Source organism: Geospiza fortis, unplaced genomic scaffold, assembly GCF_000277835.1.
Source record: "Geospiza fortis unplaced genomic scaffold, GeoFor_1.0 scaffold432, whole genome shotgun sequence".
NCBI classification, from domain to species: Eukaryota; Metazoa; Chordata; class Aves; order Passeriformes; family Thraupidae; genus Geospiza; species Geospiza fortis.
The window spans coordinates 933,202-946,542 of NW_005054436.1; the positions used below are offsets into that span (position 1 = coordinate 933,202).

General features: G+C 52.6%; 1 protein-coding gene across 1 annotated transcript in view; it reads left to right on the forward strand.

Moving 5' to 3' along the window:
• RUNX3 (RUNX family transcription factor 3) overlaps nt 1-13,341 on the forward strand; it is a 32,801-nt gene that overhangs the window by 12,209 nt on the left and 7,251 nt on the right. Inside the window, 1 exon segment of the mRNA XM_031062079.1 lies at nt 7,456-7,620. Coding sequence (XP_030917939.1) covers nt 7,456-7,620 — 165 coding nt within the window.

Consider the following 13,341-nt stretch of genomic DNA (forward strand, 5'->3'; position numbering starts at 1 on the left):
CCTGCTGGATTCAGCGGTGTGATCCAAAGGGAGCTGTGCAGGAGGATGAGTGGGCTGGGATGGGATGCAGGTGGCACCAAAAAGGAATTTTTCTGACCAGTGTGCAGCAAGGCCATTGGTGAGCTTCACTCCTTGCCAAAGGAGCAGCGTTTTGCCCTGTGCCTCAGTTTACCTGTCTGTGATTCCTGGGGGAGCAGGGGATGTGCAGGAGGCTGGTGGGAGGATTTGCAGGGTTATTGATGCAGGGTGGCCCCAGCTCCCTCAGGCAGGATCCAGGAGCTCGGGAGGACAGAGCGAAGAGTCACAGATTGGAAAGGAGAGAGGGGGAAAGAATTGCCAGCGCTAAAAGGCAAGTTTCGTTTCAGGGAAGACAACAGCTAAAGGACCAGAACTATCAACCAAAACCACAAGATCACATCAGATGTCAGGCAGGACACATCTTGTTTCTCCCTCCCGAAAGGGCTTATCAGTGCAACCAATCACTTTAATGATGTGGCAGAGGGAGGAAGAGGATTTGACTCAGAGTGAAATGAAATTGAGTTCCTACGACCCTTCTCTTCCGCTGCCGGAGCGCAGTCACCTGTCCTGCAGGCAGCAGAGATAAATCATAAATCACCTCCTGCAGCGGAAGGGGCTCAGACATGAGCTTGCATTATTTTCTTTTACTCTTTCCAGTGTCTCTGCTGTAGTGGGAGCGGGGCAGAGAGGAGAGGAGGAAGAGGGACACAGCGAGCAGGGAGTGCCCCTGGTGCCTTCCCAGCCTCCAGGGATGGTGGTGGTGGGATGGGAACCTCTGTGCTGGGAGATTCCCCTTTCCAAATCAGATGTGGGAGCGGGGAGCCCCTTTAACCATGGTCAGCTCTGCTCCCTTGGCTTTGGGGAGCAGCGTTGTAGGGAGGATGAGGATGAGGATGAGGGTGCAGTGCAGGTGCCATCGCTCTGGGGCCCCTCCTGCCAGCGCAAAGCTATTATCCAGCTATTATCCAAAGTAAATACCCAGCAGGGTAACACCAGCCAGGCTCTGGAGATGGAGCTTGGAGCTCAGTCCTGGGATGGAGGGGATCAGTATTCAAATGCAGGGCTCAGCTCCAGCTGTCTGAGGGGAAAAGCAGCGCTCAGCATCCTCAAACCTTGGGAGAATTCAGGTCTGCTCCCAACAGCACAGGCCAGGCTGGCAAATTGCTGCTCCCTGCCCACAGTGCAGGGACATCTCAGCTCCATCAGCTGAACCACGGCACATTCCTTGCACAGGGCTGAGCCCAGCAGCTGGTCCTCCCCATCCCGGGCACGGTGTCCTTAACCAGTGTCACCCCGAGGAATTTGATGTGCTTGCCCTAATGGAACAGGTTGTGAACTGGGAGAAACCAGCTCTACTGGTAGGTCCCAGTCCAGGTTGTTAGATAGCAGCAGGAGCTCAGTGGGACTGGCATCTCTCCATGGATCTATGGAATCTGAAAATCTGATCTCAGCCGGGGCTGAGGCAATACCAGCTGGATGTCCTTGAGACCTGTCTGCTTCCTCCCAGCACCCAGCTCAGAAATCTTGGAATCAGGGAGTTTGCCTGATTCCATGAGAACCAGGTCACAGCCCGCAAGTGAATTTTGCCTTCCTGGAATGGGGAGTGACTGCAGAGAGGCCGTCGGGGCTGGTGGTTTTTGCACCCTGTTCTGAAAGCTGCCCGATTTCCCGCAGATGTGCACCCACCTGCTGCGATCTGACACCCGGGCTGCAGCTTTCATATCTGTAAATCACAACTTTTAACCCCCACCCAGTTCACTCTGCAGTCTCAGGGGCAGATTTTCAGAGTTCTTACTCTGGATGGAAAAAGGCAGGAAAGCACTGGTGGGGATTTTCAGCAAGGCACAAGTGGCCTGAATGCTTAAACCTGATGAATTTTACCCACTGCCGAGAATACCCTCAGCTTTCCCTGTGTTCTGAAGGGCTTCAAATATTTTTGCAAATCCAGAAAGACTCTTGAAACCCTGGGAATAGGGACCCTGTGTCCTTCAGGCATTTGAGCCGCAGTTGTGTGGAAATTCGGGCGTGATGTTCCCTTTGATTTGGGAATGGGCCACAGCTCCCAGGTCCCTGGAGCTTTTGGAAGCACTGCCCTGGATTTCTGTTTAAATTAATGCCCTGCTTTGTTTTCCTTCCAGAGGGCTCAGTTTTGGGGTCTCCCAGCACAATCAAAGGCCCCGGCAGGGTTTATCAGACTTGCCAGTGTGGGCACAGGGCGGGCAGGGAGAGAGGCAGAGGCGAGGTCTCAGCACTAACCCAGGAGTGAGAGGAGATCAGGGGCTCCCAAAGCCTCCTAATCAATCCCAGCCTGCCTAGAACGAACATCTCTCCCGCTGCTGGAGCTTCAGACACTAAAAAACCTACTGTAAATGCAACATATCTCTGTGCTTCCTGCCAGCTGGCCTGGAGCCAGCCTATTTCCTTCAAAAAGAGGGATATTTATTTTCATCCTTTTAGAGGCAGCCAATTCATCTCAGACCACCACCAGCTAAAAAAGCTTTATAAATTAGCAGCCTTTTTTTCTTTTCTTTTTTTTTTTTTCCCTTCCTAATTCTCTCCCCCACCCCTTTAAATATTATTTTCCTTTGGTTGTTGGTGTGAAGGCTGTGCCAGGACAAGCGAGCCGGGGCGCATTGCGCCACACTCCCCTTTCTCCCCGAGCTGCAGAAAGACAGTAGCAGCAGTGTCTCACGAAAGCCAGAGGAAACCAAAGCAAAGCCCGGCCGTGACTGATTCTCCTTCCAAATGGCGTAAGCAGGCCCACTTCAAACATGTGAATAATGAGTTATCTGTGCCTGACTTTGTTCGGCAGCACAAGGAACGGTGCCTCCCAACATTTCCCTCCTGCTCCCCTCCCGGGCTCTGATTTTAGCAGTGGGGTTGGCTCTCACTGGGGCTCGGAGGGCACCTCCGTCATCCTGCGTCACGTTTGAGTCCTTTCCAGCTCCCAGCTCTGCGCTGTCCTCCCTCCTTCCCCTGCACTGTCCTCCCTCCTTCCCCTGCACTGTCCTCCCTCCCTCCTTCCCTGGCAGCGGGGCTCCTCTGAATTCTTCTTGGCTGGGCATTTCCCATGGCAGGTCTAGAGCTGGAGGTGGGATTCCAGGGAGAGCCTGAGCCGTGTTCTTGCCTTGTGTTAGAGGTGTGCAAAGGTGAAACCAGCCCAGCACTGGCTGCAAGGGACAGGCCTGCTGTTCCCATAACACGGGAGTTTCACATGTGGCTTCCCTCTGGAGCACATGCTGGGACTTGATAGTCTAGCCGAGACTCAGACTGGGAAACAATTCCAGCCTCTGCAGAGGACTGGCGTGTCTCTCTGAAGTACCTATTTCGAGGGCCATGGGAGGCATTTGAAAGGTGTTTTGCACACTGAGACAGAGTTTTATCCACTGCTGATTCCTTTCTTGTGGTCCCTTCTCACGGACATGTAGAGACTAAGCCATGGCTTTATGTGCAGGGACTGCTCCTGGTAAGCCTGGCTCAGCCCTGGAGTTAGGCTGGGGATATTTGAGCAGAGCCTTGGTGGGAGGATGGTGGAATGCCAGGGGGATACTCGGATGCTTTGAAGGAGGCTGAGTGTGGCTCGAGCTGCTGTGCCAGCCCATGCCACCCTCCCCTGGCTCTGTCTCCTCCTGTCTGGGGCTGAGGCAATGATCTGCAGTGTGTGTGTGTGCTCGTGAACGTCCCTCGGCGTTTCCTCCGCTCCAGCTTGCCGCCAGCATTCCGCAGCCAGGCTCCCGGGGAGGGCCAAGCCACTTCCCAACATCTGCTCTGCCGGCAGCGCGGGGCTGAGCCGGGGGCTGGGGATGAGCGTGACACCCAGCTCTGAGCTCAGCAGGGCTGGGAGGAGGCTGTGCAGCTCCTCTGCTCTCATCTAACTCCATCTGCAGAGAAATCAGGGAGCAGGGGGCTCCCACTCACCCCACTGAGAGTTTTCTTTAATCAAATCTCTCAGCTCTGAGATTTTGGTGTCATTCAAGCCATGAAGTTCCTGGAGCCCCTTTCTGCCTTTGCTCAACTTAATATTCTGCATGTCAGTAACCTGAGGAAATCAGCTGCTTTTGGAACTCCCCTCCACAGCCTGGAAACCCCATCCCAGTCCCGGCTTGGGAAGCCACATCAGGTTGCACACTCCTAGAAGGAAGAGCAGACTCTGTTTGGTCTTTGAAATATTTTAATGCAGAAAGCATGTCTTTAAATCACAGCTCTGAGGGCCTGAGCTCGTGTGGCACACACTGCTTCGCTGTCTGCATTCCAAGGAAACACCCAAAACTTCCAGTATGCTTCTTATTACTGGCCCAAAGTGTCAAATTCACGTCGGCTCTTCCAGCTGGGAAGTGTTCAATGGGATAGTTTGTTTGATATGCTGATACAGATCTTGTTATTACATCAGGATCGTAGGTGATCTGTCAATGTTTACATCATGTCACGTTCAATACCAGAATTAACCGATTCTGAAACCCGATCCAGCGTTAAAACCCTGGCGCTGCTGACAAGGAGTGCCCAAGGTCAGGAGCTGCCACCATTTCACCATGCTGGGCTCTGCTGTTTCCATAAATATTGACCTACAAGCCAGTGGTGGCCCAGCTGGAAATGCAGCGCAGGATCTCCAACCTCAGCAGTGCCTTTTGTGCCCCAAAACTCACAGGTTGGGGTGATTAAGGCTTCTCAGACAGATTTTTTTGGGATGAGGGCTGGGGCTGTTTGAAGCTGAGTGAAAATCCACCCACTGGCTTCGGGAGGCTTTGAGTCAGTGCTTGGGTGAAGGTAGAAACCACCTTCCTGTTCTCTAAGGTATGAGCTATTGTTCACTGGTTTCCTCTCCGTGACAGCTGTGGGCAGATGGGGAAGGGCTTTTAATGAAGCCAACCGCTGCAGAAATTAAAAAGCTCAGGTCGTTCTGATGAAAGAAACCCATTAACAGCGATTCTCTCTTGCGTGACAAAGTCTGACGTCCCCAGCCCTAAGTGACAAGCGGCAGGAAGTCCTGGGGAGACAGCCTGAGCTAAAGAGGGCTGGCAGGCCAAGCTGGTGGTTTTTAACTCATTCTCTGCCTTGTTTCACAGGGTTTGGGGCTGCCAGGTCCCACACATGGGGACAAGGTGAGACACAGACTGAAGAGGGGCTGGGAAGAGCCTTGATCCCACCAGCCCTGTGTTTCTCTTCACTTACATTTGCGCCAAGTTTTCCTCTTTCTTTTCAGCAGGCCTCCCCACAAACCAGCCCCTTCTGGATGTGTTTGTTCCAGGCTGGCAAAGCCCACGGGACTGTGCCCACGTTCAGATAGCGTGGGTACCAGAGCAACCACAGTGCAGCGTGACACAGGCACATGAAGCCCTTGGTGGGGCTGCATGGCTGAATAATCTTTAAAAACTTTATCAGCTTAGAGATCACCTGATATATTTTTTCAGGATTTTCCCTGTCACATGCCAGATAACACCACAGGGTAGGGTTTGTGCTGAGATAGAGAAAGGGAATTTAATTTTCATTAGATTTCTGGGGAACTTGGTCTTTGAAGTCCTTTTTGGCTTTCCTGCGAAGCTCTGCCCCAAAAAATCTGGGTGAAGGTGAAATATAACACTACTTTTCTTCTGTGCTTAAATGCATAGTGAAATAATAAAATGTGGGCTAGAACAAGACATCTCAGTGCACACAATTTACCCTGGAGAAAGCACTATGTGACAGATGCTGCTCACAGCTCCAAAGGCCCTGGATAATGCAGAGGTGCCTGAGGTCTGGGGACACACAGAGATGAGAATAGATCGTTTATGGTCTTGCTTTGAGGTTTCCTTGGTTTACTTCACACAGCAGAGAAAATGCATTTTCAAAATACTGCTGGGTTTTTGCTTTCTGCTGGGTTTGTCCTCCCCAGGTTTTCCTCTCTGGTGCCAGCATGTTTTCCCTCGGTTTGGACTCTCACATCCCTGGAAATCTGGGGATTATAGAGCTTGGAGGGGATGGTGGGGCTCACCTGGATGTGGAGAGAGCAGAGAGAGGTCAAAGCCCCACGGAACCTGTGGCTGGGACAGGTTTGCTGGGGGGACACCTGTGAGCTCAGTTGGGAGTGTGAGCTCCCCTTGAGCTTCCCTCCCATCCCAGTGTCCTCACAGCCAGCCTGGCGAGCACAGCCTGAGCCAGGCAAGTGGGAGATCAGGAGGTACCAGACGCTGGATTTAAGGAGATGGAGGTGTGGGGACTTTCTGTGACTTTGCTATAAACTGACACAGCTCACAGAGCTGTGCAGATGTGAGGGGGAAGGGCAGGGGGGTGAGAGGTGCCTGCATTCATCGCCTTTTAAACACACTGCTTTGCTTTCCTTTTCTTCTTTAGAAGCCACCAAGGGCTGAGCTTGGCTTGGTGAATGTCGGGCTGTAGGATCTGATAAGGGCCAGCTCTCTGAAGTGCTGCACAAGGGTTTCTTGCCAGCCTCTCTGCCGGCGTGCCTGCACACCTCCAGTGCCCCTGAGCGCTGGGATGGTGCCGGGATGAGGTGGTGCCACCTGGGCAAGGTCCCTGCGTGGCAGGTGCAGAGAGCTGGGGGTGCTGTGGGGCAGTCTGGCTGCGGCAGGGGAAGAGCAAGGAGAAGCCAAGGTCTGAACCCCGCACTGATGTAAAGCTGAGGCTCCTCTGGAGCCCCTCCAGCTTTGTGCGGGTGTAACTGAGACTGGAATCCGGTCCAGAGAGAGCGAAGCTGTTTGGCGATGATTAATACAGTAAAATGTGAAAGTTATGTATCAAGTGCGTTTCATGCGCCTCTCGCCTCGGGACAATTAGCATAAATTTAATAATTATTGCCCTGTGCCAGCAGCTGCTACCTAAGGAGCTGGGAGTGCTTTATGAACGCTCATTAGCTGCTGCCCTGCCTGGGGGAGGTGGGTGATTAGTCTGCCCGTTTTATGGGGAGGAAAGAGGAACAGAGAGAAGCAAAGTGAGGTGGCCAAGGTGTGGTACCAGCAAGGGCTGATCCCAGCCCTCCTGCGCCTCCTCCAGCGCCACTTGGCTCTGACCGAGCTGGGTGGGCACAGCTGGGAGGTGGCTGGAGTAAGATGGGAATTTGGTCTTTAAGATGCTGTAGAAAATACTTAAAATTCAATGTTTGCCAGTTCCTCAGTCCCCACTTTGCCAGGACATGGTTTGTCCTGCCTTGCCCATGCCTCCCCTCCATGTTCAGAGTCGGTGAGGGCTGGTGGAGGTTGGTCACTCGGGCAGGGGCATCCTGATCCAGCTCCTTGACTGGAGACTTTCTGGATGATCTGGAGCCTCCCCCGTGGGTCACTCTGTGTCCACCTGCCCCGGGAGCTGCTCTCTGCCAGGGCTGGCACCCATTATCCTGTGTGAGTAACAGCAAACCACAGAGACAGAGGCTGGCTCCCTGTGTAACCAGGCTGCTGCAGCCAAAGGGGAGCTGATCAGATACCAGACTCTTTTATCATGTTCCAGGGCACAGACAAAAGCTGGAAGACCAAGCCAAACCCTTCACCGACCGCTACGGAGAGCTGGAACGGCTGCGCCAGTCCATGAGAGTCACCCCAACAACGCCCAACCCCCGTGGATCCCTCAGCACCCCGAGCCACTTCGGCTCCCAGGCTCAAACTCCAATCCAAGGTAACCACCTGGGTGTCCCAGTGTCACCCCCAAACCCTCGTGTTCCTGGCATGGCTGAGTGGGAACAACCCTCTGGGTGGGATTTTAGAGTTGGAGTCTGGCTCTCCCCTGGTTAAGGTGCCAGGGAGGAGTTTGTGTAGATTTCTTGACCTTGGAAGCCTTTTTGCTCCCATTAAGTCACTTTTTGCACCATTAGATCTGGGTTTTGAGGAACAAATGAGCAGCAGGAGCGTGAGGGAGGTGAGAGCAGCACCCTTTGAACCCAGCAGCTCCTCTGACATGAAGGCAGCCGCGCTATGGTTATGCATCAGCCAGAGAGGGTGTTCCGTGCTTTACATGCTAATCCCAACGGTTTCTTATCACTGTGTGGGTGCCAAGTGTGGTGATCCCTCGCCCAGCTCCAGCATAATTCCCCACACGGATGCGCACCTGCACAGGCACACACACACACACAGGGCTTTGCTCTTCCCAGATCTGCCAGCGGCAAAGAGCGCCCGAGTCCCTGGGCGTTCCCCAGGAATCCGCAGCTTGCTGCCAGGACAGGGGCAGGAATTGCCACTGGAGTTACCTGACAGAGATCAGGCTGCTAATCCTGGAATTTCAGTCCCAGACTAAGCAAGACATTAAAATATCTCAGCTGCTGTGCTGCTTCTGTCTTTCTGCGCAGGCAGATGCCACCAGGATGAATTAAGAGACCATTCTCCTGTCCTTTTCTGTGCTGCTTTTCCATGGACTTTTAGTCTCACTGGTTCTTTTCCTTCAGAAATCAGCAGAGATACTAACAGGGCTTCAAGGAACAGTATTTAAGCTGTCTGTATTTGGAATTTTGGTGAGAATAGGCCCTTCTGGGAAAGTTTCATAGAAAAAGCTCCCAAAACCTTCGTGCTGTGTTTTCAGAAGGGATATGGTTGTTTGAAAGCCTCGGTGTCATTAGCAAAGAGGGAGTTTTGGGTGTAAAAACATGTTTGAAAATGTTACCCAAACTGTAAAAGCTGCGCCGCTCCTCCCAACCCAAAATTACAGAGAAAATTTAATTTATTTCTCATTGAAATGCAAATCTCCACGCTTGGAATTTTCATTGATATTAGCAAGGTTTATGAGAAGAACACGGGCATTTTGTGTAGGACTATCGTTTGGTTTTTTTTAAAAAAAGCAGGAGAGAGAGAAAGAGTTTTCTAGGCTTGTCCCGTTGGCCGCATCATAAAGAAAGAGATTCTTGGGGGAAGAAAAAAAGATTTGTATTTTAAATTAGCACAGCCCCCTGCAGTGCCAGAAACCCAAAGAGCGCCGTTTGGAGCAAAGAATCAGGTGATGACACAAATTCAACGAGAAAAAAAATGGAGTTGGCCACAAGCTACCGCCCCTGCCAAATTCCCAAATGTCAAGTGACAGCAGGAGTGGAGACACACAAAATTAGCCTCTGAAATCATTCCTGCGGAGTGAATCCGAAGTCCCAGGAATGCTGCAAAAGGCGGTTTGTGCACGCTCTGCTCTTGGCTCCCTCATTCTCGAGCCGGAGGAACCGTCTTAAAATGACTGCGGGTTCCTACCAGCGTAACTCGGAGCAGGAGCAGCTCAGTCATTTTCATCTCAGCCCTGTCCTTTTGACACAGCTCTGGCTATGACCAATCATAATCATCATTTTAAAAACCCCTCTTTCTCTCGCACACACACACACACGGCTTATTCACAAAGATCATAATTTTTACCCAAGCAAGTGGAGCCCGGCCCGTGCCAAGAACAACACGGGAGTTAACAGGCCTGTAATTCTCACGACTTGGCACGTTCTTGGGTAACACACAGGAGAGGCCGATTAGTGGGAAGCAGAACGAGATACCAGCAGGGAGGGGCCATGGGCAGACTGGGGTTCATCCGGCCCCCACTATCTTCCATGGGGTGCTTCCCAAGGTTAATGTTTTTAGCATCCCTGGGCAGGGATTAAGAGGGGGACAGGGAGGTTTTTCCCTCCAGCAGTGCCCGGCTCCCTCTGCTCGTGTGCCAGGGGTGCTTGGCTTCCCTGTTCTGCTGACCAAGCAGTTTGCACAAGCTTCCTAATCCACTCCTGGCAAAAGCAGGCTGGAGCTGGGATGCTCAGGAACAGCCTCGGCCACTGTGGGGGGATCCCAGCACCTCAAATCCCTGCACATGGCACGTGGAGTTTGGGTTTTCAGGCAGGCAGGAGACGGTGTTTTTCTGGGAGAATTGGGGTTCTTGGGAGATGTGCGCACTCTGGCCCAGTCCAATCTCTCCTCCTGAGGAGGGAAAGCCGTGGCTGTGGTGGAGATCATGGCAAGGGCGCCGCGGGGAGGGGGAGAAGGGTCTGGCCTTCAGCCACTCGCAGAGGCTTTCAGTAAAGCAGCCCCTGGAGGTTATAAATAGCCCCCATGTAAAATGATCATCCTGAGGTTAGATGGTCTCAAACCCAAACCCTCCTGGTAGGAGAAAGCTGATGGTTTCTGAAGGGCATGCCAGGAAATACGGGAGGAGAGAGTGTGGCTCCGATAGCGAGCGGGTCGGATCCTGCTCTCTCCAGTGTCAGGGTATTTCAGTGGCTCTGGCCTTGCCTTGCCCCACTCAGATGGGCAGAGACTTGATCCCTTCCCATGCCTGTCCCCAAACTGGATGGACACTGGTAACCCTGCACACACCAGATCTCTGGGAGTAAATGGGGTAACTCTGGGTTCACCCCTGTAGCTGTGATGAGAATCTGGCCCAGTGCTGGGCAGGTCAGACAGGCAGACCCCCATCACCATCCAGCTCTGCTTCCCAGAGCAGAGCCTCTGTTAAGGATTTGGCCCAATGCTTCTCCAGAGAGGTCTGGAAAATGTGAGTGTTTGCAATCCCAGCTCTGCCATCCCCACAGCGAGACACCAAGCTGTCATTAGGACGGCTTGAAATGGTTCCTTATTACGGGGCACACGAAGCCAGAGGCTTGCGTGCCTGCTTCAGTCCAGTTTTGCCTTTCAGCTTAAAAAAATCAAGTAGCTCTCAGAAGTGAAGCAAGATGTTAAAGGGACTTCTGCTGTCTGCCTTCAGCTGCTTCTCGGGGCCCCCTGGCTCAGGGGAGGTGGGCTGGTGACAGACACACGTCCTCCCCAGGAGCAGCCCCCAATTCTCTGTGTCCTCCCCTGCCTGTGTTTCAGCAGGGGCTTAGGCTGAACCCTTTGGTTCCCAGCACAGCAGAGCAGGACCGCCCACGCCTGAGTTCTGTGGTGGAAACATCTTCAACCACTCAAAAGCAATTGTATGCCTTGTCCAGCAGCGTGTCGGGGCCTTGTGTTCACCAGGACAATTGCAAAGGGATTTTAGATTGGATCTCCTCAGTACCAGAGCAAGCTGTTTTGATTGATGCACTTCATGTCCTCCTGCACACTCTTGGTTTTGCTCCAGAGAAGCCAAACTCCTTTGATTTCACAGGGAGGATAGTAAATGTCAGATCTTTTTGCAAGTCTCTCTTAGCCCTAGTGCTTGCAGAATGGTTTTTGGGAGACTCTGTGTTCACTAGTGAAGAGCTTCAGATCTCCTGATCTGGAATTTGCTCAGCTTCATTCCCAATCCATTATTTCAGACCAGTACAGCATTTTTATCATCAGCAGAATGCTCCATCATATGCCTTTAAAGTAAAGTCTTTCTCTCTCTTTTTCTTTTTAAATATACATTTTTAAAGTATTACATTACTTTTAAGAAGCCTCTTGGCATAGGCAGCAAGTGCCCCTATTGTTTCCGAAATGCAACGTGGCTGCTCTGAGGTTAAATCCTGAATTATGGGCCCAGCAAATACACTGAATTGCTGCTTCCTAATCCCTGTCCAGATTGACTTATGGTTTCTTTAAAATATCCGTTTCTTAATGGATAAAAACATTCTACCACGGGCAGAGACTAAATTGTTTCCAAAGGAAGCTAGGCAAGCATTAGTGGGAAGAAAACATATTGTGGGATTCAGCTTCAGCCTCAAAGGAAGGAACATGCTCGAGATGGGTTTCCTGCCTGCTTTCAGGCTTCTGTGTCTATCTTTAAACCGCTTTTCTGCTCCTCTCCTTTGCATTTGTGATGTCCCTCCAGTGAATTTGGCATGGAACTGTCACAGATGAACCACAGAGCAGTGCTGGGCAGGAGATTCCCCCAGGACAGAGTCCAGGCACCCGCGACGGCTGCGTTTGTGCCACGGACACGTGGCCAACCCCAGCCCCAGCTCAGGGTGCTGCATCCTTTCAGAACAGCAAGGAGTCCCTCGGAATTTGCCTCAGGGGTGCCACTGTGGATTTTCCAGTGTGCTGGGATCCACAGTGCCATTCTCAGAGTGGGATGGGGAGCTCCGAGCCGGGCTCCTGGCCCATGGAGCCCCTGTGCCATCATCCTCCGCAGTGGGATTCCCATGGCAGACGTGGCCTGGCCCAAACCTGCTCGGCAGGCAAGGTGGTCTAGCTGCAGGCTGGGTTGTAAATCCAGCAGCTTCCTTTTATGTAGTCAGGGCTTGTTAATTTGTTTTAATACCCTTTGAATACAGGTAAAGAGCAAAGCGCGGGCAGGGCGGAGGGGAGTGCCCGCGATCCCCGCTCAGCCCACCCACCCGCTCCAATTAGCACCGTTATTCATTAGCTCGGCGGGATGTGCCGGGCAGGGGGATGCGGGCAGAGGGCTCTGGGATGAGCGAGGCTGTGCCGGAAGCTGGGAGAGCTGGGCTTGTTTAGTCTAGCAAAGGGCAGGCGGGGAGCGGAGCCGATTGCTCCGTGTAAATACATCGAGCGGGTAAACACGGCGAGGCAGAGGAGCTAATGTAAGCTCTGCAGGACACTGCAGGCGCAGGACATGGGGCTGAACTGGCCCTGCGTAAAGCCACACTAGAATTAGGAGCAGGGTCCTTCCCAGAGGGATGGGTCCAGAGAATTGGAGCATCCCAATGGATCTGGAAGGGTTTGCAGAGGAGGTTGAGATGCATGATTCACTGAGCTGCGAACACCTGGAATTTTCCCTGCTCTGCTGCTGCCCAGCGTACTTGGGGTGGGAGAGGACCCAGGGGCTGGGTTTGTGCTGCTCAGCACGGTGGGTTTGGGCCCGCGTGTGTGAGTGCACGGCAGCACACGGCGTTCGGGGAGAATCACAAAACTGAGCAGCAAACGTGCTTGGCAGTGTTGAGGTGGTGCCTGGCGATGCTGTGATAAGGGCCTGCGTGTTGTTGTGTTTTGGTTTGGGGTTTGAGTTTTTTTCAGACTGCAGAGGAAGTCCGTGCACCCAGTTTGTGAGCTGGTTCTATCAGATACAGAGCACTGCTCCATGGGCGTGTAACAACGGATGCTGTTCACACCCTCCTTTTTTTTTTCAACAACTCCCCTCCTCCCCCAAAATATATTTTGCTCTGTTTTACGTGGGCTGAGAGGAAGGGGCCGTTTTCTTTTTTAGTTGGCCCTGACTTGGAAACAAATGAGCTTGTTAACATACGTGACAGAGGCGTGAGAGCGTGCCTGCATGCGTGGGTGGGGAGGAGAGCGGCGCCTTCTCTAGAGATGAGCTGGGCCTTCACAGATCAGATGCATCTCGTGCACCTTCCCATGGAGATTCTCTCCTTCTCTTGGCCACCTGCCTCTCCCTGCTCCCACATGGAGTTATTGTCAGAAGCGGAGAGGGACAAATATCAGAAAAATGCTCAAAGATGGCTTGGAGGTCCAAGAGTGACAGAAGTGAGCAGAGAAAAAACAGCCAAAGGTATATTCAGAGCAGGAA